The sequence below is a fragment of the Caloenas nicobarica genome, chromosome 6 (genome assembly GCF_036013445.1).
Source record: "Caloenas nicobarica isolate bCalNic1 chromosome 6, bCalNic1.hap1, whole genome shotgun sequence".
NCBI lineage: Eukaryota > Metazoa > Chordata > Aves > Columbiformes > Columbidae > Caloenas > Caloenas nicobarica.
Window position 1 is genome coordinate 40,597,307 of NC_088250.1, and position 26,034 is coordinate 40,623,340.

Genomic DNA, 26,034 nt, shown 5'->3' on the forward strand with positions numbered 1-26,034 from the left:
ACAGACGTTTCACGCAGATGGAGCAGCTATGAGTGAACCAGGCACGTTGGGGCAGCACCGCCCGGTGCCGCTACGGTACCTGACTGCTCAGTGTAGTCCCCCACTTGGCCAGGAGGGTCTTAGGATCATCCACAATTAGGCTGTACCTATCTTTGAGCTTCTCATAGGCAGCTTTATATAATTTCTGCTCAGAATAGCATCATACAGTGTAACAGATTAAAAGAGAGTGAAGACAGAGAGATCATAGTTCAAACCAGTGAAACCTCTTTACACAGACTGTATAAAGGCTGGGACTAAAGCTCATATCCAAAAGAAAAAAATACATTATAAAAAAACCACAACCAACCACAGAGATAAATTATTTTCAAACAGTATATGCATTTCTAAATTTCCCCTGGGAGACCTAATCTACAGTTTAAGGGTGCCTGTATTCTATCCTTGTCATTCCTCAATAAGCCATTTCATGACTTACTTTTTTCAGGAAAAATAACTGCAGAAGCAACTTTGTATGGAACTAGATTCTTGATTTGAGTACAAAGAGAACACAATGAGATGCAAGGGTAAAATATAGTGTTGTATTATCAGCAGACATTTTGTAAGTAAAAACTATAATCCCTCATCATAAAAGACATCACCTACATAACAAAAGAGATTTAGGCAAGTTCATTCCAATGTATGGAGCCCTCATTGCTAAAATTTTACTCATTTATATTTATGATAATACCTTTTTCCTTATTTGCTCTAACAAACAACAGGAAGACTGAATACTAATAACCTTCCAAAACAAATTCTGGTTCACTGCCTATCAAATTGAATATGAAATAATAGCCAATGGTACTGGAGTGGTATCTGTTGTGAAATGGTTCTTCTTACCTAGTACAGAAAACATCCTCATACATTTAATGACAGGTAAACAATTTAACATGTCTGGTGAAACAGAATAAAATACCAAGATGTGAGAGCCTAAATATAGGCTGCTTGAATGAAAAGCATCAATCTGGTGTCTGCCAACTCTAAGAATTCACCTACAACACAGGGCTTTTCAATGGGTGTGTCCTGTGGGTGTACAGCTCTACTCCTAGAAACTCCATTGATGATTTTAATCTTAAATCCAGGGATATTCATTAACCCCCGTGCTACTATGTTGTGCACTACAGGAGAAAAGTAAGAAAAAGTAAGTAGCAGAGTAGGAGAATTCAAGGCAAAATATGAGAAATGAAACAGAGCTGGGATAACCTCAGACACAATACTATCTTCCTAACACTGATCAAGTGTTTTTTCAGTGTTTCAGGAAAGCAAATGTGATACCCTCTATTTATTTCACATGACAATCAACAATCAGTGTTACTAAGCAAACGGCATTATTTAAGGCAGCATGTATTTACCAGTCAGCAAAGAAGGTGTTTCCTTGCAATGACAAAGTACTGGAACAGGGTCAGGATTTCACTTTTTAGGTACTGTAAACCTACCCTGTAAACCTACTGTAAACCTACTCTGAGAGGCAGTAAGAACAATCCTGTCTTTCATGATTTTAGTCTGACCTTAAGACACCCTTAAGTCTGAATATATTTTGATTTATTCACAATTTCATAAGAGAGATTAACCTTCAACTCAGTATTAACATATCCATGCTCACTACTTCAGTATGAGACTCTACAGAAATCTTTAACACTTACCTCATCCACCAGCTGAGTTGCGTATCTAAAGTGTTCGTTAATTGGAGAGTCAGCTACATACTTAAATTTAGACTTAGTCTTCTCAAATGACTCCTTGTACTTACACTAGAGAAAAACAAACAAACACACACAAAAAAAATCTCAATGTTAATCCGAAGAAGGTTAAGGCAATGAAAACATATGATTTTAGAAACAATCTGCAGCAAAAGCATGGTAGAATTATTGCATATCTACAAACAAAAAATAGTTGTAAATGTAGCAGTTTGCAGGATGGAACTATCACATCAAGAATGCAATGGAAATTCTAAATCTTTGTAATTTTAAAGCTAGACTAAAAGTCACTAGAAAAATTACTATGGAGTTGATACTTTGCAAGGAGCAGAGGGGAGAAGAAAAATATAATTTTGCCTCTGTTTTCTTCTACAGGAAGAACTGAAGTTTTAGATACTCTATAATAAAGTTCTGCCATGAGTTATTCATTTCAATGTCTAGGTCAGAATCGGATTCTCCTGTGAAAAATTTACAATATAAGCAAGCATCAAAAAACCATTTAGCAATAATTCAGACTGTTTTACTTACCCCGCTGTAGAGCACCTTATTCTTTTCTGCCAGAGCAAAAGTTGGAGTATCCCATGCGTAACAGCCAAGGCCTCTAAGCCACTCTAAGTCTTCCTTGTATTTAACCTTTAGAAAAGAAGTAAAAGGATTTGGTGTTAAGCGGCACCAAGAGGTGGCTGATCAACAGCACCTCAGCACAAGGTTCAGCAAACAGAGCTATACCCATTATTATTCCGCTATAAAATAAGTTACGTTTACACTTTTCTGATGGATTCAGATTATTCACATACCTAATCTACGTTAGCTGTCGGAGTTCCTGTGTGAATTAAAACCCATTTAATTCTTGTACAATTAAGGGATTATTTCACGTGTACAGGTAGGTACAATTAAAGGTTATTAGAGGGTGAATAAACAAATCTAAGCAAATGCAACTGAAATGTATTAAGACTGTTCTGTTCATTTCAAAGGGATATGGGGTTGCAATTTCAGCCATCTGATTTGCTCTGCGATTTCACAAACCTGCCAGGTGACAATGTAAATCACTTTAAAAATTTGAGCTGCCTGCCCTTTCTCAAGAAACAAGACTCACTTTTCATTTTGGAAACCTACTTATAACTTTCGGCCTCTCACATCCAGAACTATTGGAACTCACATCACTGATCGCATCCGTGACTGCGCGATGATGGAAATGCTCCGGGCGGTCTGGGATTGATCTCCAGATCCCTAACTGGCTCATGTAATTTTCCTTATATTTCACCTACAAAGAAAATTGAACAATGAAGTAAAACAACTTGAGAACAGAACACTCCAGACCATGCAGTTTCCAGACATTCCTTTTTCTGAAACATCAGAACTGAAACAGTGGAAATGAGATTCACTTGCTTTCACCTTTGTAACAGCATAGGCAATCAAGTGTATAATCTTCCAGAGAAGGAAATAAATTAATATTTATAGTGCTGATCATATTTTTCTAATTATTTGACACACTTAAATGGAGTGATAGCATAAATGGCATATTCTAGGCTATTAAATGACAAACACTAATTAGGAATTGAAACGTTGTATACATACACTGCTAATATCATCGGTGACCTTGCGGTGATAGACAATATCCAAAGCATCTTTCACTGTGTGGTACTTGCCCTTAGTATTCTCAAAGGTTTCTTTGTAGCGTAACTGGTAAGAAAAATAACATATAAAAGAATACATTATATTTATCTGTCAAGAATTGTTTTAGTTAAAATTCCTGCCTCTTAGGAATGGCACTCAGGGATATATTGCTGTCCAACATCCTAATGTAAGCCCTGAGGAATTTTAAGAAGCTGCAATTGCCTACAATCAATTGTAATTTGACTGAGATTTATGGAGAAAATTAGAGAGAAAGGGAGTTGGTACATCTAAAGCAACATTTCATCCTATTCACTTTCTGACTGAAGAAAAACCATCCATGTATCACTGGACTGCTCTCCAGAACAGTGGAAGTGCCACTTTTGGCATAAAAAACCTACTTATCTCTTCTTCCATGTCCTGATCTAGAAGAAAGACAGAAGATAATTCCAGTACTAAGAGAAAAACTTTCTCAGAGGAGAAATTCAGATGTGCAAAAGAACTGGGATGCTCCTTTGCAGTATTTAAAAATCATTCTTAAGAGAACAGTAAGACTAATCACTAGAACAAAAGCTCCAGCTCAGCACACATCCGTTCAGGACACAATGTGCAATCTGAAACACACAGCAAAGATCTCAGGAAGGAGCAGAGGACCCTGAGCCATTGCCTTACATCACAAATCACCACTCAACACTTGAAGGAAAAATTAATTTCACCTTAATAACCTTATGTGCAGCAGCTCAGATAATTTCTCTCTCTAATCTACTTCTAAACTAAAAAATGAACACATTCTCAGTGATATACAAGTTTACTTCTAACATCAAATTGAGTAATATCTGGTAAAAGGTATTTATCCTGGCTCCAGCATCAATTACTTCACTTCAGTCCGCACTATCTGGAAACTTCACGTGGAGATATTCAAAACCCGCCTGGACGCTTTCCTGTGTAACCTCACCTAGGTGTTCCTGCCCTGGCAGGGGGATTGGACTAGATGATCTTTTGAGGTCCCTTCCAACCCCTAACATTCTGTGATTCTGTGTGAGCAAATAAATTACTTTAAATCTATTTTTTCTTTGTTGTAAGTCCAGATTTCAGTGCAATGGAAAATGAAAATGAATTATAACAAATAAAAAATCATTACAGTCTCATCAAGTAAAAATGTAAGAATCTCCACAATATCAAACGGATATGTACATGCAAATGGGGTGACCAAGTTTATGACCCACACTGAGATATTCTATGCTTTGCACACTTGTTCCCCACTGATCCTTTTTGGGTTCTTTTCATAAAGAAAAAGCAGCAGTGAAAGTGTTCCTGGAGTACATACATCACTGGCGTTCAGGTACGCTCTCTTGGCTCTGATCAAGACTGGTGTGTCAGGGATAGGCGTGTATTTGTCCTTCATCTTCTCATACTGCGTCTTATACTTTTTCTGAGAGAGCAAAAGGGAAAAGTTAAATCTTTAATTTTAGAAGCATTCTTTAATCTGGTATTATGTTAACGCCTAAGGGTGCTATACCGAGGGCATAAAATCATTTTTGCAAAGACTTTCTGCCAAAACTTCAGGAAACAAGCTCAGCTGTTCAGCTCTTTTTAGGTTTTCATGGTCTTGCAGCCAGTGCACCTCAGATTCTGCAAACAGGCACTTAGAAACAGGTATCTTTTAAAATACTAAAACATGTTGAAAAGAGTGTACTCTTTACCGCAACCTATAAGGAAATGTTAAACTTCAGCATTAGAGACATACAAGTAAATGAAGGGTAAACAGATTAGAGCCTTGAACCTACCACGGAAATTAGAAATAAAACTTCTAAACAGTTCAGTATAGAAAATAAACCACGTAAATATCTTACCTCGCTGACCATGTCCTTGACATGCCTGGCATGTGTGAAGGCTGGAGTCTGACCACCAGCATGGTGATGAGGTCTCTCTTTTGTGGCAAGTTCCACATACAAGTACTGCAGCAAGAAGAAAATAATTTTTAAAAATATGCATTTCAAGTAAGTTTTACTTTATCTCTCTGAAAAACATGACTCTAAATTCACAATGTATACATAACTGCACAATTTACCCCAGGAGAAAAGAAAGTGCCCTTTCCTCTTCCATGCTATTTCAGTTCATTTTTATCAGTTTCTCTTGATTTCTGTAACTGCCAGTAACAAGTTCACAAACCAAGAAGTCCAGCGCATGTGACACTAATGATGTCTCTGCCCTACATCCAGACCTAGCTTTAGATAAAAGCATCTATAAGGCATGTTTTTCTCTACTGAATATCTTCATTTTGCTCTGCAAATTTAAAAACTCCACAAAATTTGTGGCTAATAACTCAGATAATGAACCACTATATGAAAAAGAAATTATAATTAATAAAGCTAGATGGATAAAAATATTTATTCCTCTGATGAAGTCAGAGTTTCAGAGAATTCAAACAGAACTGTCCCAGATGGACAAAGCTGAACATGTCCATAACAGAGACATGCTCAACGTGAAAACTCACAGCCACTTAAAAATGAGCAATAGTAACTTTAAACATCCTCTTTAGGAATTCTGCATTGCTTTGAAATGGCCTGGAGAGATTTTGCTGTACTTTGAAAATACATTAAGAGGGATCCCCTGACTGTGTTATTTATCAATATAAATTTTTCACCTGGCTCTGTATTTTTTGTCCTTGCTTGGCTCTTAAGAAGTCGGGTGTATCAAGGACAGAAGTGTATTTTGTCTTCAGCTCATTGCCTTCAGCTCTGTAAACCAGCTGGAAAAAGATGGGACCATGAATTATTTCTTCTGTTACACATGTTCATTTAGCAGCTGAACAATCACAGCTTTGCAATTATAACACTGCATGTATTTCAGAAAAAAACAACAGAGGGTCTGAGCTTCATTATGGCAAACAAAGACGTGCAGAAATAACATAGAACTTACTTCACTCAAATGGGTTTTTAGTTCCTGAACCGCTCTATATCCAGGAGTATCCAATACCACCTTGTATTTAGGCCACATCTTCTTTGCGGTATCAGTGTATATATAATTAGACTGAAAAAGAAAAGCAGTATTACTTAGGAAGCTTCTATTATTCTTGGTAGTAAACAAAATTTTACAGTGTAACTTAACAGTGTACTCATTTTGACCTATTTAACTTCCTGGAAATACATAGGATGTATGTAAATAAATCAATCCTTGTTATACAAGGTTCTCAGGAGAAAAATCTTACCCAAAGCTTACGCAGCTGACGTGCACGGACCATATCAGGAGTATCATACAGGAAGCAACCCAAGCCCTTCAACCACGTCAGATCCTCTTTGTATTTAATCTATGAGGCAATTAAAAAAAAAAAAAAGGAAAACAAAAAGTTAACTTCTGGGATAATTTCATTGATCAGTCCGTAACACAGTGACAAAGCACTTATCTATTACAGAATAGAATACAAATGGTAGAAGCCACATTCCACTTCAGTACGAAAGCGTTAGGCCTGTTGTATTTGAACACCAGATATCTTCCCAGCAGTTGCTTACGTCACTTATGATGTCCCCAGCATAGCGGCAGTGCAAGACGTGAGGAGTGTACGGCAAGGAAATCAAGTGTCCCTGCAGCTTAAAGAAATCTGACTTGTAGATAAGCTGAAAGACAAAGAAAAAATAGCATTTCACATGTTTGGTCATGCTGAATATTCGAAATCTCTTCTGGTTTTTATGTTAGAAAGACACGTACATCACTGACAGCTTCCTGCGTTGCCCGGACTTGACGGAGTTCTGGTGTGTCCGGCGTGGTATGAATCTTGTCCTTGTTCTTGTGGTATGTTGCCCGATACAACCTCTGTGTCAAAGGAGACAGCAACCTACATGTTACGTACGTCAAAGGGCAAGCAGTTTGGCAGAGTGTAAGTGCTCTCAAGGGCTGTTTTTTTTCTAGGTATTGCATAAACACCAGAAAAAAGTGAGCAAACATACTATTCCCTAACCAGGCAAAGATTTTCCAAAATTGTTTTTGATAGCAGCATCTCTAATACATGAAGAATCTGAGACTATAATCCTACAAACATGTAAATACGTATGTATAATTTTCATCCTATTAAAGTCAATGCTCAAAGAAGTGAGCACACATACATAAAACCTAAAACTATTGAGATCCAATGTCATACAGATACAATAATTTCTATGCAACATTAATCAAGTAGCAGCAGATCAGTTAATAAAATTAGGCTGCAATTGCTTTTATATTATGGCAGCAGTTTTACAGGATTATAGAAAGTCAGAGTTACCAAGGGCCTTAAAAAGCCACACAGCCCAATTGCAAGCCTGGATCACTGATCCCTTGCCATTCTTGGTGGATATTCATCTGAACTGTTCTTAAAAGCTCCAAAGAAAAGGGATCCTACAACCTTCCCAGTCAATGGACTCTCGTTATCTGTATTTCGGGCACTACAAATACGAATTAAAGCAAATACATAAATTTACTGTACCTCGTTAATGACTTGATTCACTTTCCTCACATTTTCAAACCCAACATCTTTAGGTCCCAGAGTATAGCCTTTAGCTTTCATATGTTCGTAGGCTTCTTTATATTTCAGCTATGAAGTGGAAAAAAGAACAAAAACATACAGAAACTAAATTTGATTGTGATTCTACTTACACTACAGTTCTGATGGTAAGTTATGCAGTACAAAGAGTGAGATTTTTAGAGATAAACAAGTGAGATTTAGCTATATCAGAGTCAAATAGGCTACGCATCATCACTATTTTTACCTTTATCATGTGGCCCAAGATTGATAACATGTTACATTTCTCTTGCATCTAATAAGGTATTCGCATCTGCCTGAGGAAATTTATATTTTGACAGTAATTGCTTCAGATAATTATGGGGTTTGGTAACATTTAAATTCTGTTAAGGCAAAAATTATCAACGCTGGGGCTTCAGGGATAGTGGGACTTCACCCTGGATGATGAGGTCGCTGTGTCATGGTCACCCCCAGTTCCTGGCTCACGCATTCACAGGGAACTACCCCCCTCCTGAGAAATAACTGTCTCAAACAGCGCTGTACTCATACAGGATGTCTGTCAAATATTCCCTTGCAACTCAAGGTGTAGAAGGACTGAGGACATCACTTACGTCACTGCCGATGTACTGGACGTGTTTGGCGTGCTGAAAGCTGGGGGTGTCTTTGGGAAGGCTGTACCCGGTAGGCAGAGCCTTCACACCAGCCCAGCGATACAATTTCTGCAAGAGAAGACAGAAAGACAGAGTTTGTGACAGCCATGTGTAATATCTGAAAGTATTCCTCAGCTGCACAGGAAATCTCTTCATTGCAATTGGCATAAGATCTCCTGCACGTCTGCAATAGAATGCATGCTTGTAACTTTAATGAGGACATTTTCCCACTTCCGTTTCAGAGCAGTGAAATCTGGCTTCTTTGTCTGAAAAGCTCAAGACAGACATTAACTTTTAAAGAATTTGCTTTTAGAATATCAGAAACCCTGTGGATCCAGAAGTTTGATACTTACTTCACTCTGTATTTTGTTCGCATGATAGGCCCGCTCCAAATCTACTGTTTTATCAGTAGGAATCATTTTGCCTCTCACATTGTGTATATATTCACTGCGATAAACAGCCTGAGAAAAAGAAAAAGTAGTTAGAGGAGAGTCATGATTGTGACGCTCTCTCACAGTATGTATTGTTTGCATACACACAGGCATTTCTCCTAAAAAAATGGATGAAAGTTTTTTGGATTCAGCCAATTAATGATTTTAGTGATTGTGTTCTCATATCTTCATAAAAGTATACGCAATGAGTTGTAGGTAACCAGCAATGATTAAAAGATTAAAACGAAATTATTAAAAAGGTGATACAAACACTTACTTCACTTAAATTCAAGGCACTGATGACATTCTGCACATAGACAGGAGTGTCTGTGACCACAGTGAACTCACTCTTCATTTTTTCTGCCTTAGATTTGTACTTAATCTGCAGAGAGAAATTCAAGAGGTCTAATTAGTAAGGCTGGTCATTGTTAATTTAATTTATTATATTATTATGTTTACTATATTGTCTATTTATTTTATTACTGAACTATTCTATTAGTGAACCAGGATGTAAACAGAAAGTGTATTGAAATTGTGGCTGAATAAAAGAACATGGCATCTTACTACACAAGAACAGCTGATAAGGTTTGTCAAAGAATATTAGGAAATGCCAATATTCGTTCATATAATAGGCATGTGTACCATATGATAAATATCTTAAATATTTCTGATACAGAACGTATGAAGGGACATGCATTCTCAAAAACTAGAGCGGTTATTCTCCCATTTTAATGGCTTAATCCCACACTAAGGAGGTGTCATAAGATCTTGAGGGGAGAAAAAGAAGAATAAACATCACTTTTTGTAATATGAATTCTGCGTCATTTCTGCTTTACTTTAAGGGTTCTGAATGAAGGATTACTGTTTCAAGTGCTTTTCTGAGAAGACAAGTATTTAAACATGCTTAATGCTTTCCTGAATGGGATGTAACCCGACAATATCCACTTCTAAAGCAGCGAAGTTTGAATAACCATATATGGTTATTTAATGAATACATCAGTAGATAAGAATATATAACATTTTCCAGATTATATCTAGAGTAAAATAAAGGTACTCCATCCTTTTAATACAAGGGAGTGAAAAAACTAAGAAGCAAAACCAGTGTATGCACTCACATCACTGCGAAGGTTGTAGGCGTGTTTGGCATGGAGGATTTCAGGAGTGTCCCAGACAAAGCAGCCAATGCCTTTCAGCCAGTTGAGGTCATCCTTATAAAGCACCTAAGGAATCGGAGAAGAGAAATAATCAGTAAGACTTACACTAGGATCTAATCCCTTGTTGCTAAATCAGTCTGAAACACAACTGCCAAATGATGGCGAGTAAGGTTTCTGGTATTAAGACTTCTTGTTTGCTTGTTTGGTTGAGAAACTCAAACCAATTCATTCTGAAATTCAAATATTTTTCCTTCATTGCTTCCATTTGGCCAATAAATAAAAACCCATGATTTTTAAAAAACCCTATTTGCATATCCTACTGGGCAATGATTTACTGACAAATCACTGGCCTGCTCCTGGGCTGACCTATGGAAGGCAAGCGTGTAGAAGCTTCGCACCACCAGGATTTTCTCAGACTTCTAAAATTTCCACACCTTACGCAACCAAATAATAAAGGACAATTTACAGATCAGGGTGGCTGAACTGGTAGAACTGTAATGTAATGACCCAATGCTTACACTGCTAACACTGACACCACGCACACTAAGCCACATCTCAATTACGCACTTACTGCCAAGTGTTAGGAAAACACAACACAGGTGCTGTTTAGCAGTGCATAACACAATGGATTCAAGTGGCAACTTTGCAGTTCTCCAACTAAGTTTTTGCTAAATCTAACAGGGCATAAATGCAAGAATCTTTTTTAAAAGTGAGCCAGGAACACATGATTTATGAACTTACATCACTGAGTTGATCAGTCACTTTTCGAACATGGGTATTGATCTGAAGATCGGGCAGACAGATCCAGTCGTGGAGACGTGTGCGGTAATCGAGTTCGCTGATTTTCTTCTGTGAATCCTTAGCAGTCACTATACCTACCATGTCTGGAATAATGTGGACTTTGGCTTTATTCTTTTCATAGACTTCCTTGTACAGACGCTGCAGAGTCAAAGCAGCACATTATTAATGCTGACAAATAGCCTGAAGCATTAACTGTAGATAAATTTGAAGCAAAATTATTGATAATTTCATGGAATGTTAGCGGGAGAGCAATCACTTTGGCTATGATTAAAATTTACATCTTATCTGCTCTAAATATAATTTGCAGAACATTAACACGGGTGTTTTGTCAAATAGTCTTTGTACTCTTGTGTTAAAAGGGGGTAGAGACTATGAGGTTTACACATAAACATTCTACACTGAAGGTTTAGCCATGCAGGTGATTTAACAGTGGAGTCACAAGCTTGAAAAAACATTTGCAGGTAATTATAGAATTTAGCAAATACTGAACACCGCCAAATGCATGTGGAAATGAGACAGCTGGATGAAGGCGTGTGGATTCTTTGAGTAGCCCCTTCTGAGATAAGTATGGTCTTATCAGAAAAATACCTAGCAGAAAACAACACTTACATCAATATTAAGCTTTCCAACCCTAAGGCACCTTGCTGTATTGGGATCATCCTCGACACCTCTGGGTATCGTGTACAGTGCTTTGAACTTGTCATATTCTTCTCGGTATTTCACCTAAGCAGATGCAAAGAAAGGCAACAAACAACTGAGTCCAATGAGTCAATGGTATTTTTGGAACAAAATTCATCAATAAGCAAAATATTTAGTTGTGTCCAACAAGTAGAGAAAGTCTCTAAAGCAGAAACTTGGTTTTCTTTTTTACTTTAAATGGCAGAGAAAGTGCATCATAACTACCAGTAGTAAAAATAACAACAGCTAACTAGAAGAATTTAAAAATAAATAGGTGTAGAATAAGGTATTTATTTATTGTTCCAGCTCTTTCATTTAAAGATATCCACGAAGAGAGTGATGTCTCATAAGCCTCAGTTCAGTAAGGCATAAGATTTTGTTGTTCAATACTCAGTAAAGCATCATTTAAAGACATGTGGTGTTCTTCTGACCCATATGCTTATGCAACTTAGACCAAAAAAAAAAAACAACAAACGTCTAACCAGGCGTTTTCAAGAAATAATTTCTATTACTATAAAATGTGACAGGTTTTCATTAAAAGCAGCAGCATTTGTTATCCAAATGATTATCAAAGAAAACTGATTATCTCCAGATATATATCTAAACTTATTAAAAAAGTTTTTTACAACTATAGTGCATGCAAGGCATGAAGGATTTCATTTCTTTTTAATCAGATCATCAATTCCAGCAGATATTTTATTTACTTACATTACTAGCATTATGCTTCAGTTCTTTTGCACGTGCGAGGGGCACAGCATCCAAGGGCAGTATATAGCTCGTCGCTTTCACTTTATCCCAGGCTTCCTTGTAGAGTTTCTATGGGGAGACAGAAAGTCTCTGTGAGTGGAAAAATTCTGCTCCTGCATAATAACCAACAACCAGTAGAAACCAAAAGCCCTTGGGTTTTTATTTTTATGCCGTAAGTATTGCTTAATATGAAGAGGCTGTAGAGCAGTTTCATCTTGACAATGCATGTAAAAGGTGACGCAAATGCTTCATATTTGTGTCCATTCTCATACAAGGTCTTAATTCTGTTCAGGTGCAATCTTCTTCAGGGAATGCATTTATTAATGCACATATTTTGCTGAGACTGGAACTACAGTTAGAAAATATGCCCTCTGCCTGAAATACAGCATCTTCCCCGTACTTGAGCCAAGCAGAAGGTTGTTACTAGTTTTGATAAGCTCCATGTTTGGGCATTTATCTTCAAACAGAGTGAACAAACAAAATAAAGCAAAAATCCCACATAGTAGCACCTTAACAGAAAAAAAAAACCCCAACATGTAGAAACACTTACATCGCTGAAGAGATGTTTCAAATTTTGAATTCTGTCAGAATCCACTGTTTCAGTCACAGTTGTATACTTGTCCTTGGTTTTGTGGAAATCCTCCTTGTATTTCACCTGTAAGATGAAAAATAGACGTAGTTACCTTGTTTCAATCCTCAGAAGGAGCACAGGGAGGGGGGAGACTCACATCACTGGCGTTTAGAGCGCTCTGCACCGCGGTCACATAGACAGGAGTGTCAGTAACAACTCCAAAGTTCTGAAAATTCTCTTTTCCTGCAGTTGTGTATTTTATCTAAGGAAATACAACAAATCAAAACATTAATGCTGAAAATCCTGCCAGCTTCCTTTAGAATCAGTTCTGCACAACTGAAGCCCAAGATTACGGTCCAGTTAAGACCAACTTTAAAAGTGATAGAAAAGAAATAATACATGGCCAGTACGAACTAAGGAATAAGGAAAATGGCACATCACTGTATAGCATCTAGGAGGCTAAGAGTACAATCGGCAAGGCAAGAGACATTGTTTTCCCCAAATAAATGTCTCACTGAGGTATCATGTGCACAAGGCAGCAAACAGAAAGACAAAGTGTTATCTTCTCATTGTTGCTGTCCTTCCATTCTCCTACATTTTCTGCTCCATCAAGAACAAAAAGCATTGTGTCTCTACAGACAAAACTGAAAGATTGTATCATAATAGTTTGAACAAAATATTTCTTATGTAACAGGAATTACATTATTGTGTTCTGGACTAGGACATGTGTCAGCCCCAGTGAGTCATAAATGGAAGAAAAAAATCTTATAAATATTTACTTGTTTGAGGAAAACATACTTACTTGGCTCTGGAGGTCATAGGCTTTTTTAGCATGCAGGATTTGTGGAGTATCCCAGACATAACACCCAAGTCCCTTCAGCCAATTTAAGTCATCTTTATAGACCACCTATATGGAAGAAAAGAGTCTATTAAGTAAGGAAGAAATGTGCCTTCTGCTTAAAGAAAGTTGCCTTTTTTTTTTTATGTTCAGTATCTTCCACTTGTGCAAACTCAAAAAAATTTCCAGTTTACAAGGGAATAATAAATAACCAGACCATTAAAATGTCTCAAAGAAAACTGTAAAAAATTGTTTGGTATGATGCTACTAAGCAGTCTAAGACCATGGTTATTAATTTCATATTTAAATACCAGGGAAGATATTTGAAAGTATTTTATATTTAAATACCTTAGAAAAAAATACACAGAAGGCTACTAAAATGTCAAACAAATAAATTGAACACGTACATCACTCAAAATTTCCTGGGCTCTTTTGGCTAGAATAACATCATGTTCTTCAGGTGAACAATTCCACTGGTGGAAGTAAGTTCGGTATTCGAGATCACTGAGGATATACTGGCACTTCTTGGCCAGCACGTGATTCATCATGTCACTTGGAATATGGACACGGGCTTTGGTGTCTTCATAATTCTTTCTGTATGCCAACTGAAAAGGAAAGATTGGGGAAAAGGTGAGAAGAGGAAAAGGGGTTTTCTGCATAATTTAGACTCTAATAGGGTGCAGGTTATGGCACAAGCTGAGACATGCTTTCTGGATTTAGTGGCCAAGCTCCCACGGGATTCAATAGGATGAAATCTTATCTCTGACATTAATCACCATTTATTCTGATGAGGTTCTAGAAGGACAAGAATGACCTTCACTTGCAGATCTAACAGCTGGTGAGAAAATGACCAAGTCTTCAAGATAAATAAAGCCATATGCTACAAACATGCTTTGAATCTAGTTAAATCTCCCTGACTGAATGAAGACAGAATATTTGAGATTATACTAACTTCATGCCATGCATGATATGCTATATGTGCAGTGGTGATAACAGCAAAACATCAAATGTGGATTTACTTTTCCAGCTCCTCAATTCCTATTTCAATTCAAAATGGACACTTCTTTTTTTGTGTGTAAAGCAGAAGTATCCCAAGTCATGTAGTATTTCTCATTGCTCAGATTCTTAAACTGAACTAGACAAGTTTTTTCCCCTATTCTGATATGTCTAATAGCTAAACAAATCCCCTCTTGAGCTCCTAAATCATTTCAAGTTCAATTATTCAACTCACATACGAAATAACTATTCAGGAAACACAGACATGTTGAAAACAGTTCTACTGATGTTATTAAGCATTGCATTATTTATGTTTAAATGTGTTTCACTAAAATAAAGAAATTTGAAAATCCTACAGCAAGACTAATTCTGTCCTTACCGCGCTCCTTGTTTTCTGGAATGCTAGCGAGTGAACGACGCTGGGGAAATCACCGATCTCCTTCCCGGCCAGGTAATGGCCTTTCAGCTTCTCATATATTGCCTTGTATTTAAGCTGCAAAATATTCATGTGGAAATATTAAAGTGCACTCCAAGAACATACGGGGAAAAAAAAAAGAGAAAGAATGGAAAATTCATACTAACCTCACTATTGATGTAGTTTGCATGTTTCGCTCCAACAAGTGGAATATATTTCTCATCCAAAGTGTAGCCAATGGGCTTGCTAACTTCCCAAGCCTTTTTATAAAGTTTCTAGACAAACAGAACACATACAGGTTTTGATAAAAAAATCCATAATACATCCCATGAAACCTGACTCCTATATATATTACATATATATAATATAACCTCTACTATTTATACACACAAGGAATACGACTGCTTCACAGAGTTTTTCTTATTTCATGAACTGTCCCAATAAAGTAAACAGAGGATGTTCACTTTGAACACTTCTTCAATGTAAGGCAGACAGAATAAATATTCCAATTCAGGAAGGTACTTGAGCACAAATCTGAGCTGATCTCTGCTTTCTTTACTATAGTTAGAATTCAACATTTCTCATCTAAAAGAGTGATAAAAATATCCAAACTGTAGATATGAGCTCTTGTTTAAAAGTGCAGTATGCAACTGGCATTGATAATTTTATAGTTACATGTTGAAATTGTGAAAAACCTCCAAGTAATACTATTGTTCATTATAAGAGCATTGACTGTGTCAATGACACTTTTCTAATACATCATATTTTGTTAAATATTAAATATTTTTACCTTCAGACTAAATTAAGTGCCTCGTACGAATGAATAGTCATTTACATTTTAAAAAAATAGAGTTTTCCCTTTAAAGTTAGTGAGGCTACTCAAAAGTAATTGCTTAATATAAATGTAAATAATCTACCATTTTCCACTCTTATTAAAAAATAAATATAAATTTCATAAGTAGTCTAAGAAGACATTATTGGATGGTTTTGTCACACAAATTCTACTACTACTGCTGCTGCTGTTACTACTTCCAAACACCACACAGCAGTGCTCAGTTCAATAAGGAAAGAAATTACCCCAATGATCTCAACTGGGAAAAAACAAAGAAGAGCTTAAATAACTTTCCTGGTGCCACTCAGTAGAGTCATGACAGAAACAGAAATAGAACAGCTTTCTGAAGTCTACTCAATGTTCTACTGCTTTCAAAATAAAAAAATTAAAGCGTAGTTAGATACTTCTGACTCTTACATCACTGTACAGTAAGGACATGTCTCTGGCGTGGTTCAGTGCTGGAGTATCATCAGACCCAATATACTGGCCTTTCTCAAGGTTAAATGTTTCTTTGTATTTTAGCTACAAAAGAAAACACAATGTTAGTTCCATAGGAGAAATAAAGTTATTCCCACCAGTCCATCTATTACAAGTAGACATTAATTTTGTGTTATATTATGTCTTCAGTAATGTAAACCACTATAGTCCACAGGCAAGTGTCATCAGTCTGTCACACCACAAGACTCACACAGTATTCTAGTGAAATTAAACATAGTGATCAGCAAACGCAGGTTTGTAGCACCACCAGGAACTCCCCCAGCACTATACGACCAACTGCTGTTCACCAAGAACAGGGCTCAATTTTAAACTACTATAAGCAAAATCTATGTAAACTCTAAACAAGGGACATGCAGTACTCTTCTACAGAAAAACGCAAAATTATTTTGCATAGCAACATTGTCTTGCTCATTTATATCACTTCTTACTAAACTTATTTACCCCAGTAAAAGTCTATTATTAATGAATCATGCACACACACATGCAAAGCTAAACACAGAATAGCTTAGTGAAAGCAATGAAGTCATCTACTACTTCTAATAATATAACAGTTTTTATTTTTTAAAAAGTACATACGTCACTCTGATTGACAGCGTTCATCCTTGCCAGAACAATGTCGGGAGTGTCAACCACACTGGTGTAATTGGAAAAGTTATCAAGGGCTTCTTTTGTATATGCTCTCTGCAAAGAGATGAAATAGTTTCTTAAACACCGTACATGAGAAAGAAGAGCTAATTGCATAACTGCTAAAATACTTTCTCTTACCTTATTTACCAGTTCTTGGGCATTCTTAACTTTCTTGTGTTCCACTGAATCCAGAGGAATCCAACCGCAGCCACGAAGCCATTCCAGATCAGATTTATAAATATTCTAAATCATAAAAGATATAAAAAAGGAAAAAAATTATTTAATTTAGGATGACATTTTTCAGTTTTATGTGATACGGACAATATACTTCGACCAAACTAAGTGGAAATGACGTAGTATGTATGTAACATCACTCACATCGCTTTGCAGGTCGTAGGCCTTCCTTGCCTGGATACAGTCATTCTGGTCAGGGTGGCATGTCCACTCATGCAGGTATTGGCGATAATCAACATCACTGACCAAGTTCTGACCGTCCTTTGCTGCTACAAGCGACACCATGTCCGGAGGGATGTGAACTCTGGACTTTGTTTTGTGATAGTCCGATTTGTACAACCTGTCGTTCTGGATCTCGCCAGCGTGCTCGTACCACACCAGTTTTGGATCATCTCTCATACTGGCAACTCCAACATAGTGACCTCTTTGTTTGACATACTCAGCTTTGTATTTAAGCTGACAGAAGAGGGAGAAACATGTATAAAATCAATGCTGATTACATATTATCTTTTTTTAACCTGTGAACAGCTACAGTTTTGTCAACACAAAGAACAGATGAGACAGGGAGTTATCAATTGCAGTCTTCGGTTTTCGGTACATGACCAGATAAAAACATGATACAAACAGTAACGTCACATTGCATAGTCCTTTCACTTCAAAAGATATCATTTTATAGATTAATATGCTATCATTTTTCAGTAAACAGTACTTCCGACACAAGAGGAAAGCCTTGTTAGAAAATGTTTGCTAATAAGTGTATTTGGCTTCAGTTTTGTAACAAATTATTTGAGACTGTCTGAAGAGTTGAAATTTATTTAAGGTATTTACATCACATTGTTTTGATAAAATGTATGTTCAAACTAAGAGTCATGTAATAATTTCAACATCCATGATGCAAAAGTTTAAAGTGTAATGCGCATACCATCCTACAGTCTTTAGTGGAGAAAGACTCTATAATATGCCAAAAAGCGAAATTGTAATATCACTTCAATTATTTAACATTTATAAAATATGGAGCCACCTTAGTTGATTTTGAAAGGACTGTTTCTGGAGAAAGTGAAGGTGGAAAGGAGAATCTGGCCTTTCAGCACTGATATCTGTAAAACCCATAATAACAAAGATGTTTGAATTGTCTGGAGAACAGTGGACTTCATGGGTCATGAAAAGTCTACTGGACGTTATCTGTGGCAAGGCCTTTTACATTTCTATGTTTCCAAGCACTTGCCTTCCTAATGTGATGAGAAAAATTATTACCTCACTCTGGACATCACCGGAGCGTTTGGCATGAGAGATCTGCACAGTGTCAGGAGGTAAGAGGTAGCCAGTGGCTTTTTCTTTCTCCCAGCTTTCCTTGTATAGACTCTGTGCAAAATAAAAGTGACAAGCAATTCAACACTACTATAACGATAATAATTACCATATATATGTAATCTATATTGAAGTGTAAGGATGACTCCTTCATTTAGCATGTTATTAATAAGGTAAATTTTTGTCGAAAGAGTTATGAATGTGAGTAGAAACTGTCAGGGAGAGATCACATACCTGATTGAGAATTCTGGCTGCCTCTCGGGCCATATCTAGTTGTGGTGTGTCCGTTAGAGTATAATTTGTCTTGGCCTCATTCCATTCTTTGTGGTATTTAATCTAGAACAGAGAAGGAAATTATTGCCTTGCAGCACCATCAGAAAATTGGGAAAACATAACACCAATCCTCTATTTTATGCATGAAATAATGTATAAAACCCTGAATTGGCAAGGCTATTAGACATGACACATTAAATATATATCCAAATGGGTATTTTTTTAAAAAAGGAGACCATACAAGACAAGAAATGACAATATTTCTCAGAAAAAATTTTGAAAACTTGTTCCACGGCAGCTGGATGGACAGGGAAGAATCTTCAGAAGTCAAAGTTCATCTTTATGTCATATGCTCACAGAATTCCCAGAGACTGATCAAGAATTCTTCTGCATTTTTTTTAAAGATAAAAGAAAAATCCTTTCAAAGATAAAATCCCACCATGTAAATATATAGAGCAAGTTAACAGCCCAAAAACATGATAGCAAACTTACATCACTAAGAATTTCAGTGCCCTTCTTTGCTGTGACATAGTCAACTCTGTCCGTCACTGCAGTAAATGGAAGAGTTTCGGCTTTTGTACGGTACTTTCTCTATACAAGAGAAAAGATGAACAGTCAGATTATACTGGAATATTTTATTGCTAACACAGCAATTCTGAATCCATAGACAAGAAAGTTTAGATGGAAAGAAAAACTCTCCTTACACAACAAATACCGTGGAAATACTCCAGTCCTATTTTTTATTTAAGAAAATTTCGATGCATTTAACCATTAAAAATACTTTAAATTACACATACCCTTAAGAAAATTTTAGTATGGAAAAACATTTTGTCACCTCATTCAAGAGATCTCCAGCATATTTGACATGGTTGAGTCCAACTGAATCATTTGGCAACCATCCAATCCCCCGCAGCCATTCTAAATCAGATTTGTAAACAGCCTGGGAAAACAAAATTGGGTCCATGCTCTTAGCTACAGCTCCCTGTACATTCCAGCAAGATTCAGAAATAACAGCACTTCCATTTAATAAAAGGACAGCAGCAATTCCAACGTGAGCACTATACCTGAATTTATCACACTTCAAACTTGATAATATAGAACAGTGGCACATACTTTGCATTCCTAATAAACAGCAAAGCCAATTCACTGAATTCAGCAGAGGATTCCCACTCCTTAGAGCAGAAGCAGACTAATACAGTAATAAGTTAAAGTTTCATGTTAACTTACATCACTCTGAAGATCATAGGCTTTCTTAGCGTGTATGACATCGTTCTGGTCTGGAAGACAGATCCACTGTCGCAAGTAATGCCGGTAATCAACGTCACTGACCAGAGACTGCCCGTGTTTGGCTGACAGGATGGACAGCATGTCGACTGGGAGGTGGCACTGCGTCTTCCACTTGGCAAAGTGTTTCTTGTACTCTAGTTCACTCTGAACTTTGCCTATGCCGAGGGCAAACTCAATTTTCGTATCTGCTTTTGCATTGGGAACTCCAACATAATGTCCTTTTTGCTTCTCATGTTCCAGCTTGTATTTATACTGGGTAAAGGGCAAAGACCACCATTACTAACCGTTACCATGAAATAGCTCTTAAAGCATGCGAAGAACTAGATGCCTCTTTTGGCACTTACATCACTAGCAATTTCTCTAGAAGCTTTGGCTGCCTTGATTGGGATTGCGTCTGCTCTCAAATCATAACTCTGCTTCACCTCATCCCAAGATTCTTTATACAGTTTCTGAAAAGACAGCAAAATGTCACACATAGGCTAAATACTCCAGAGTTTGCCATTAAAGAAATACATAGTTTTACTGTCATTTGTTTGCTGAAATAGCGTGAGAATGTCTTGTGCATCACTCCTACTCCTTACCATAAACACTGCTGCAAACCTTACCGCCTTTCACACGCGTACATCACCTGCAACACCAGCTTTGCAACCTCAACTGCATAGAGGGGTGTTGGTAAACGTTTAGAAAATATTTCTTTGCTTTAGGCTCTCATCCATTGCAACAAAATATTTTCTTGAAGGTGCATGATATTAATCATTTTTAAACAGCTGTGTGCAAGCATTTATTTTAAAATATCTAAATACTTTAATACGACTCAGTAGAGGGAAGGGAATGTTGCCAAGTCCTGTAAGAGGACAGACTTCAATGAGATTCATGTGACTCAGTCTTCAATTTTGTAAGTAGCATCTTAGAACATTAAAATTCACAGGACAGACATACTATTATATAGAAGCGTAGAAAATAGAATGATAAGCATACCTGGCTATAATTAGCAGCGTTAGCCTTGGCTAGGTTGATTTCAGGTGTGTCTGGCATAATATGGACCATAGTCTTGTCCTTTTCCCAGGCTTCTTTGTATTTTGGCTGTTAAAATAATTCATTTTATGATATTGTAATTGTGGAATTTCACTTGTCAGTAACATAAAATTCCATTAAAATCTCCTGAATTATCATCTCTAAAAAATAAAATGTCTGGAAAGGCATTAAACTTGATCACTGATCAATCCTATATTTTAGCAGTGAGATTTCTCTTTAACTGCTTCTAGCCTCAAAATAACTTTAAAAACATTGTAACGTACAATGCTGAGTTGTTCAGCGTTGGTTTTAGCTAGAACGACCTCTGGAGAATCAACAATACTGGTGTATTTCACGCTGTCGATAGGTGTACGATACACGTTGTCACTCAGGAGATCCTGGGCAGCCTTCACTCTCTTAACCTCCGGAGAGTCATTAGGCAACCAGCCAATTCCACGCAGCCATTCTAGGTCTGACTTATAGACCACCTATATGAGACAGTCAGAAAAGGAAAACACTGCTTAAAATGACCGCCTTAATTATTTTACACGATACAAAAGCAGAAAATGCCAAATCAGCTAGAGTTAGATTAATCCTTTTTATACACACGAGATGTTCAGTGTCATAAGTAAAACACAATCTGGGAACCAGGTTTTAAGTATTTCATTTCTTAAACAATACATTCTAAACCTTGTGAAGTTAAATAAAAGAGAAACAACAGAACTACCGTGATGAGTATTAAGATCTTAAGAGTGTCCTTGTCCTCTCGAAAATACTTATTCCTCTAGTCACTTCAAGAATTTACAAGTCAAAACAAAAACCCCAATCTGTCCACCACAAAATTTCACAAAAAGCACAAGAAAAAAAGGTTATAGAGGTAACAGAGACTAGAGCTAACTGGCATAACTCCTGAAGCAGTAACATTATTTAAGCTTTAATCGAGCAGATCCTTCAGCAAGGAACATGAATCTCACCTCCAAAGCTCATAACTGAACCAGAGGAAGAATGACTGATGTTGAATGGTAAGCCACAAAGCCAAGTCAGGAATTCAGCTGCACTGACTCCTCCTGCTTTGCAATCAGCTACTAAAATATCTTACCTGCTTTCTTACATAGTTTTCTTGCAATTAAATAAGTTTTCAAGTTGACTCTGATAAGCAGGAGTAAGAAAAGCCACCTAATTCTAAAGTAGCAAACAGATGTTATTTCCTGTCCCATCAAGGTAAGAAAGACAATCCTTCAACCTCTCCAAATCAGAGTACTCCAAAAGCTGATGTAACACAGCAGATATCAACTAAGGCTTTGAAAAAATTCAGAGGTAACACCAATGCTTTTTAAAGGATAACAGCAGATAAAAGCAGTAACACAAAAAAACTGAAGAAAACAGTCTAAAATCTTTGTGACTGTACAAAATCAAACCATAAAAATAAGGCTATAATGTATTAAATAGCAACAGCAGCACCTATTATACCAAACCTGTACACATAACTCACATCACTCTGGAGGTCGTAGGCCTTCCTGGCATGGATCACGTCGTTCTGGTCGGGCAGGCAGGTCCACTGGTGAAGGTACTGGCGGTAGTCGACATTGCTGACCAGGTCCTGGCACTCCTTGGCCGCTTGCAGCGACATCGCGTCCACCGGGATGTGCACCTGGGCCTTGGAATCGTGGTATGCCTTCTTGTAAAGGCGGTCGTTCTGCAGCTGCATGGCCCGCGCTGCCAACGCCAGCTTGGGATCCTCCTTGGCAGATCGGCACCCGATGTAGTGGCCTTTCTCCTTCTCGTGTGTTTCCTTGTATTTGTACTAGAAGTGCAGAAACAATGTAAGCAGCCACACATTGCTCACCTGAGAGTGACTAACAAATAAAAGCCTTTCAGCTTCCTAAGCTGTCAGTCCTTTGATCTGAACTCCACTGAGTTCTGCTGAGCCGGACACAGGAAGGGACAGACACAGCAAGCACACTATGAGGAGACTGTACCTCACTAGCGATGTCTCTGGAAGCCTTGGCGTGTTTGATGGGAATGGCATCAGCTCTTATGTCATAGCTTTTCGCCTTGGCCTCATCCCAGGCCTTCTGATAATGTTTCTACGAAGAAAATTAATCACCCGTGTTACGTGAAGTCAGTATTCTCTGGTACAAATACCTTTTCTTAAAATACACTCTGCAAGAGCAATTATCATAATACAATTTCATAATATTTCACATGCACAATGATTTTATTCTCTTACATTGCTGATGTTGAGAGCATTGGCTTTGGACTGCAGCATTACAGGGGTATCAGAAGGTATGGAAATCTGCGTCTTATCTTTATCCCAGGTTTCACGATACAAGCGCTAAGGAGAAAGGAAGCAGAATGACATTTCACTACAGTATCAACACGGGAAAAAACCCACCAACAGCCATTTTGTGGTCATTCTGATTTGAATTAGTTGCCAATTAGTCATTCCCATGGTAGAAATTCTAGTCTCTACCACGAGGAAAAGAAATACCATCACATAAATGAAAGGTAAGTGAAAGGTAAGCTTACATCACTGAGCTGCAAAGCATTGATCTTGGCCTGGACAACATCTGGCGTATCAGTAATGCTGGTGAACTTCAACTCGTCTGGCCGTGTGCGGTACAACCTGTCGTTTAGGATTTCCTGGGCTTTCTTTGCTTTCACCACATCCACAGAACCTTCTGTCAACCAGCCAATGCCACGCAACCATTCCAGGTCTGACTTGTACACATTCTACAAAAAAATCCAATGATTATTGACATTGCAGTGGCAACTCTACATTCAGAGAGGTTTTGTATGAGGTTTTGCCTAAGCTCCTTCTCTTCCAGTCCACAGCAAGCAGTCAATGAGACTGTGGCGTACCAGGTCCTTCCCACGCATAGCTAAAACCCCTGCTTTGCACAGCAAGGAAATTACTGGTCTTTTAAAGATACTTCCTACATGCAGACCAGTGGTGCAATTTGTAGGCAAACATTCTGCAGCAAACCAAAAATCCACCAGAAATATATGTTATGTTTCCCTTCCATGTGAAGTGCCCAGAATACTTCCTGCCCCCAAGCTGAAAACACTACTGATCTGGAAAGGATCATCCAGATGCATTCAAATAAACACACCAGGGCTCACTGCAGGCTCATGACCACGCACTTAAAAGGATATTTGCCCCATCGCTAACAAGCAGAGCCTCACACACCTGCCATGAAGCTTTGCTACAGGTACTCACATCACTCTGGAGGTCGTAGGCCTTCCTGGCATGGATCACGTCGTTCTGGTCGGGCAGGCAGGTCCACTGGTGAAGGTACTGGCGGTAGTCGACATTGCTGACCAGGTCCTGGCACTCCTTGGCTGCCTGCAGCGACATCGCATCCACCGGGATGTGCACCTGGGCCTTGGAATCGTGGTACGCCTTCTTGTAAAGGCGGTCGTTCTGCAGCTGCATGGCCCGCGCTGCCAACGCCAGCTTGGGATCCTCCTTGGCAGACGGGCACCCGATGTAGTGGCCTTTCTCCTTCTCGTGTGTTTCCTTGTACTTGTACTACAAGTGCAAAAAGAAGTATTAAAAGAAATAGCAAATCTGGGATTAATTTCCCATCATTTCCTATTGCTACTGATCACAAACATATTTTTTTAATGTTATGAAATATACTCAACTAGAGTTCAGAAATGCTTAATGCATTCTTGCCTCACAGCTTTTGTTGATTTTTATTCCCCAGCCGTTGTTTATTTTTATTGTAGCTTATTATTTTCTAATATCTGCTTATTGTCAGGATTTATAATTCAGAGTTCCTTTTGGAAACTGTTACCCATCTTCTTTCTGCAGTGAATTCTTTGTTAGTAGGCTTTCAAGATAAATCTGATATACCGGGGTTTTTCGTGTTGTACCTAGCTCAGTTCTTCACTCTTGTTTCTCAAGCTAACTGAAAATAAATGGAAAAGAAGAACATACGTCACTCGCAATATCTCTTGATGCCTTTGCACTTCGGATTGGAATTGCATCAGCTCTCATGTCATAACCCTTCTTTTTGGCCTCTTCCCAGGCTTGTGTATAAAGTTTCTGCACAGAAGAAGACAGAAAATGGCTTCTCAATATTCTGAATTATGGAATTTCTATATTTCATAATTTTTTCTTAAAATTTTAATGAATGCATGTGTTAGAAGATCTTCACGGTTAAAGAAATGCTTACTTAATTTCTGGATTTCCATTACTTTAGTAAATGTTTAAATGTTCTTACATTGCTAACATTAGCTGCATTGGCCTTTGCTAACAAAATTGTCGGCGTATCAGGCATGACGTGAATTGACTTTTTGTCCGCGTCCCAGGCTTCTGTGTATAAACGCTAGGAGAGAGGAAAACACAGTCCTTTAAAAGTTTCTTTATGGGTGTCATGATGGAAAAAGTGCAAATTTCAAAGCAGTAGTTATCAAAAATATATCCATGATATAAATGAAAAGTAATCTTGAAGCAGAACAAGATATATATATATATAAGCAAATTAATACATTTGTCTAAAGAAGCATTTTAGAAACTGCAAGTTCAAGCAACCTTTAAATACCCTGACACAGTAAAGCTTCTCACTGAGCAGCTCAAGAAGGAAATTTTGTCCTTTCTCACTTTTTCTCAGGCTCAATTGGCAGAGCAATCGATTGATTTAAGATTGCTGTAGAAGGAAAACTGTATTCACTCTTCTGCCACATCTGTACGAGCTGTTTGACTGATGTTTCTTAATAAGGCTAAGGAGTAGCTACTTTGTAACTTTCATCCTCCAAGCCCGAGCTAAATTGCAGAAGTGTCACTTCCAGAGAAGGTAAGCTGTTTTCTCAGAAGTTGTTCATCACGCAGTGTGACA

At 37.7% G+C, this 26,034-nt stretch overlaps 1 protein-coding gene across 1 annotated transcript in view; it reads right to left on the reverse strand.

The window, feature by feature from the left end:
* The window catches only part of NEB (nebulin), a 117,162-nt gene that overhangs the window by 33,274 nt on the left and 57,854 nt on the right, over positions 1-26,034 (reverse strand). Inside the window, exons 69-113 of the mRNA XM_065637779.1 lie at positions 25,420-25,524; positions 25,134-25,241; positions 24,411-24,722; positions 23,720-23,923; positions 23,421-23,525; positions 23,170-23,277; positions 22,683-22,994; positions 21,475-21,678; positions 21,155-21,259; positions 20,521-20,625; positions 20,117-20,428; positions 19,725-19,829; positions 19,382-19,480; positions 18,851-18,952; positions 18,563-18,670; positions 17,453-17,764; positions 17,213-17,317; positions 17,024-17,128; positions 16,367-16,471; positions 15,285-15,392; positions 15,082-15,195; positions 14,114-14,311; positions 13,671-13,775; positions 13,026-13,130; positions 12,848-12,952; positions 12,259-12,366; positions 11,482-11,595; positions 10,813-11,010; positions 10,033-10,137; positions 9,195-9,299; positions 8,840-8,947; positions 8,448-8,555; positions 7,801-7,908; positions 7,050-7,154; positions 6,854-6,958; positions 6,553-6,651; positions 6,264-6,374; positions 5,989-6,093; positions 5,195-5,299; positions 4,669-4,773; positions 3,306-3,410; positions 2,887-2,991; positions 2,256-2,360; positions 1,677-1,781; positions 80-184 (exon numbers count right to left, since the gene is read on the reverse strand). Of these exons, the coding sequence (XP_065493851.1) occupies positions 80-184; positions 1,677-1,781; positions 2,256-2,360; positions 2,887-2,991; positions 3,306-3,410; positions 4,669-4,773; positions 5,195-5,299; positions 5,989-6,093; positions 6,264-6,374; positions 6,553-6,651; positions 6,854-6,958; positions 7,050-7,154; positions 7,801-7,908; positions 8,448-8,555; positions 8,840-8,947; positions 9,195-9,299; positions 10,033-10,137; positions 10,813-11,010; positions 11,482-11,595; positions 12,259-12,366; positions 12,848-12,952; positions 13,026-13,130; positions 13,671-13,775; positions 14,114-14,311; positions 15,082-15,195; positions 15,285-15,392; positions 16,367-16,471; positions 17,024-17,128; positions 17,213-17,317; positions 17,453-17,764; positions 18,563-18,670; positions 18,851-18,952; positions 19,382-19,480; positions 19,725-19,829; positions 20,117-20,428; positions 20,521-20,625; positions 21,155-21,259; positions 21,475-21,678; positions 22,683-22,994; positions 23,170-23,277; positions 23,421-23,525; positions 23,720-23,923; positions 24,411-24,722; positions 25,134-25,241; positions 25,420-25,524 (5,970 nt within the window). The remainder of the gene's footprint in view (positions 1-79; positions 185-1,676; positions 1,782-2,255; positions 2,361-2,886; positions 2,992-3,305; positions 3,411-4,668; positions 4,774-5,194; positions 5,300-5,988; positions 6,094-6,263; positions 6,375-6,552; positions 6,652-6,853; positions 6,959-7,049; positions 7,155-7,800; positions 7,909-8,447; positions 8,556-8,839; positions 8,948-9,194; positions 9,300-10,032; positions 10,138-10,812; positions 11,011-11,481; positions 11,596-12,258; positions 12,367-12,847; positions 12,953-13,025; positions 13,131-13,670; positions 13,776-14,113; positions 14,312-15,081; positions 15,196-15,284; positions 15,393-16,366; positions 16,472-17,023; positions 17,129-17,212; positions 17,318-17,452; positions 17,765-18,562; positions 18,671-18,850; positions 18,953-19,381; positions 19,481-19,724; positions 19,830-20,116; positions 20,429-20,520; positions 20,626-21,154; positions 21,260-21,474; positions 21,679-22,682; positions 22,995-23,169; positions 23,278-23,420; positions 23,526-23,719; positions 23,924-24,410; positions 24,723-25,133; positions 25,242-25,419; positions 25,525-26,034) is intronic.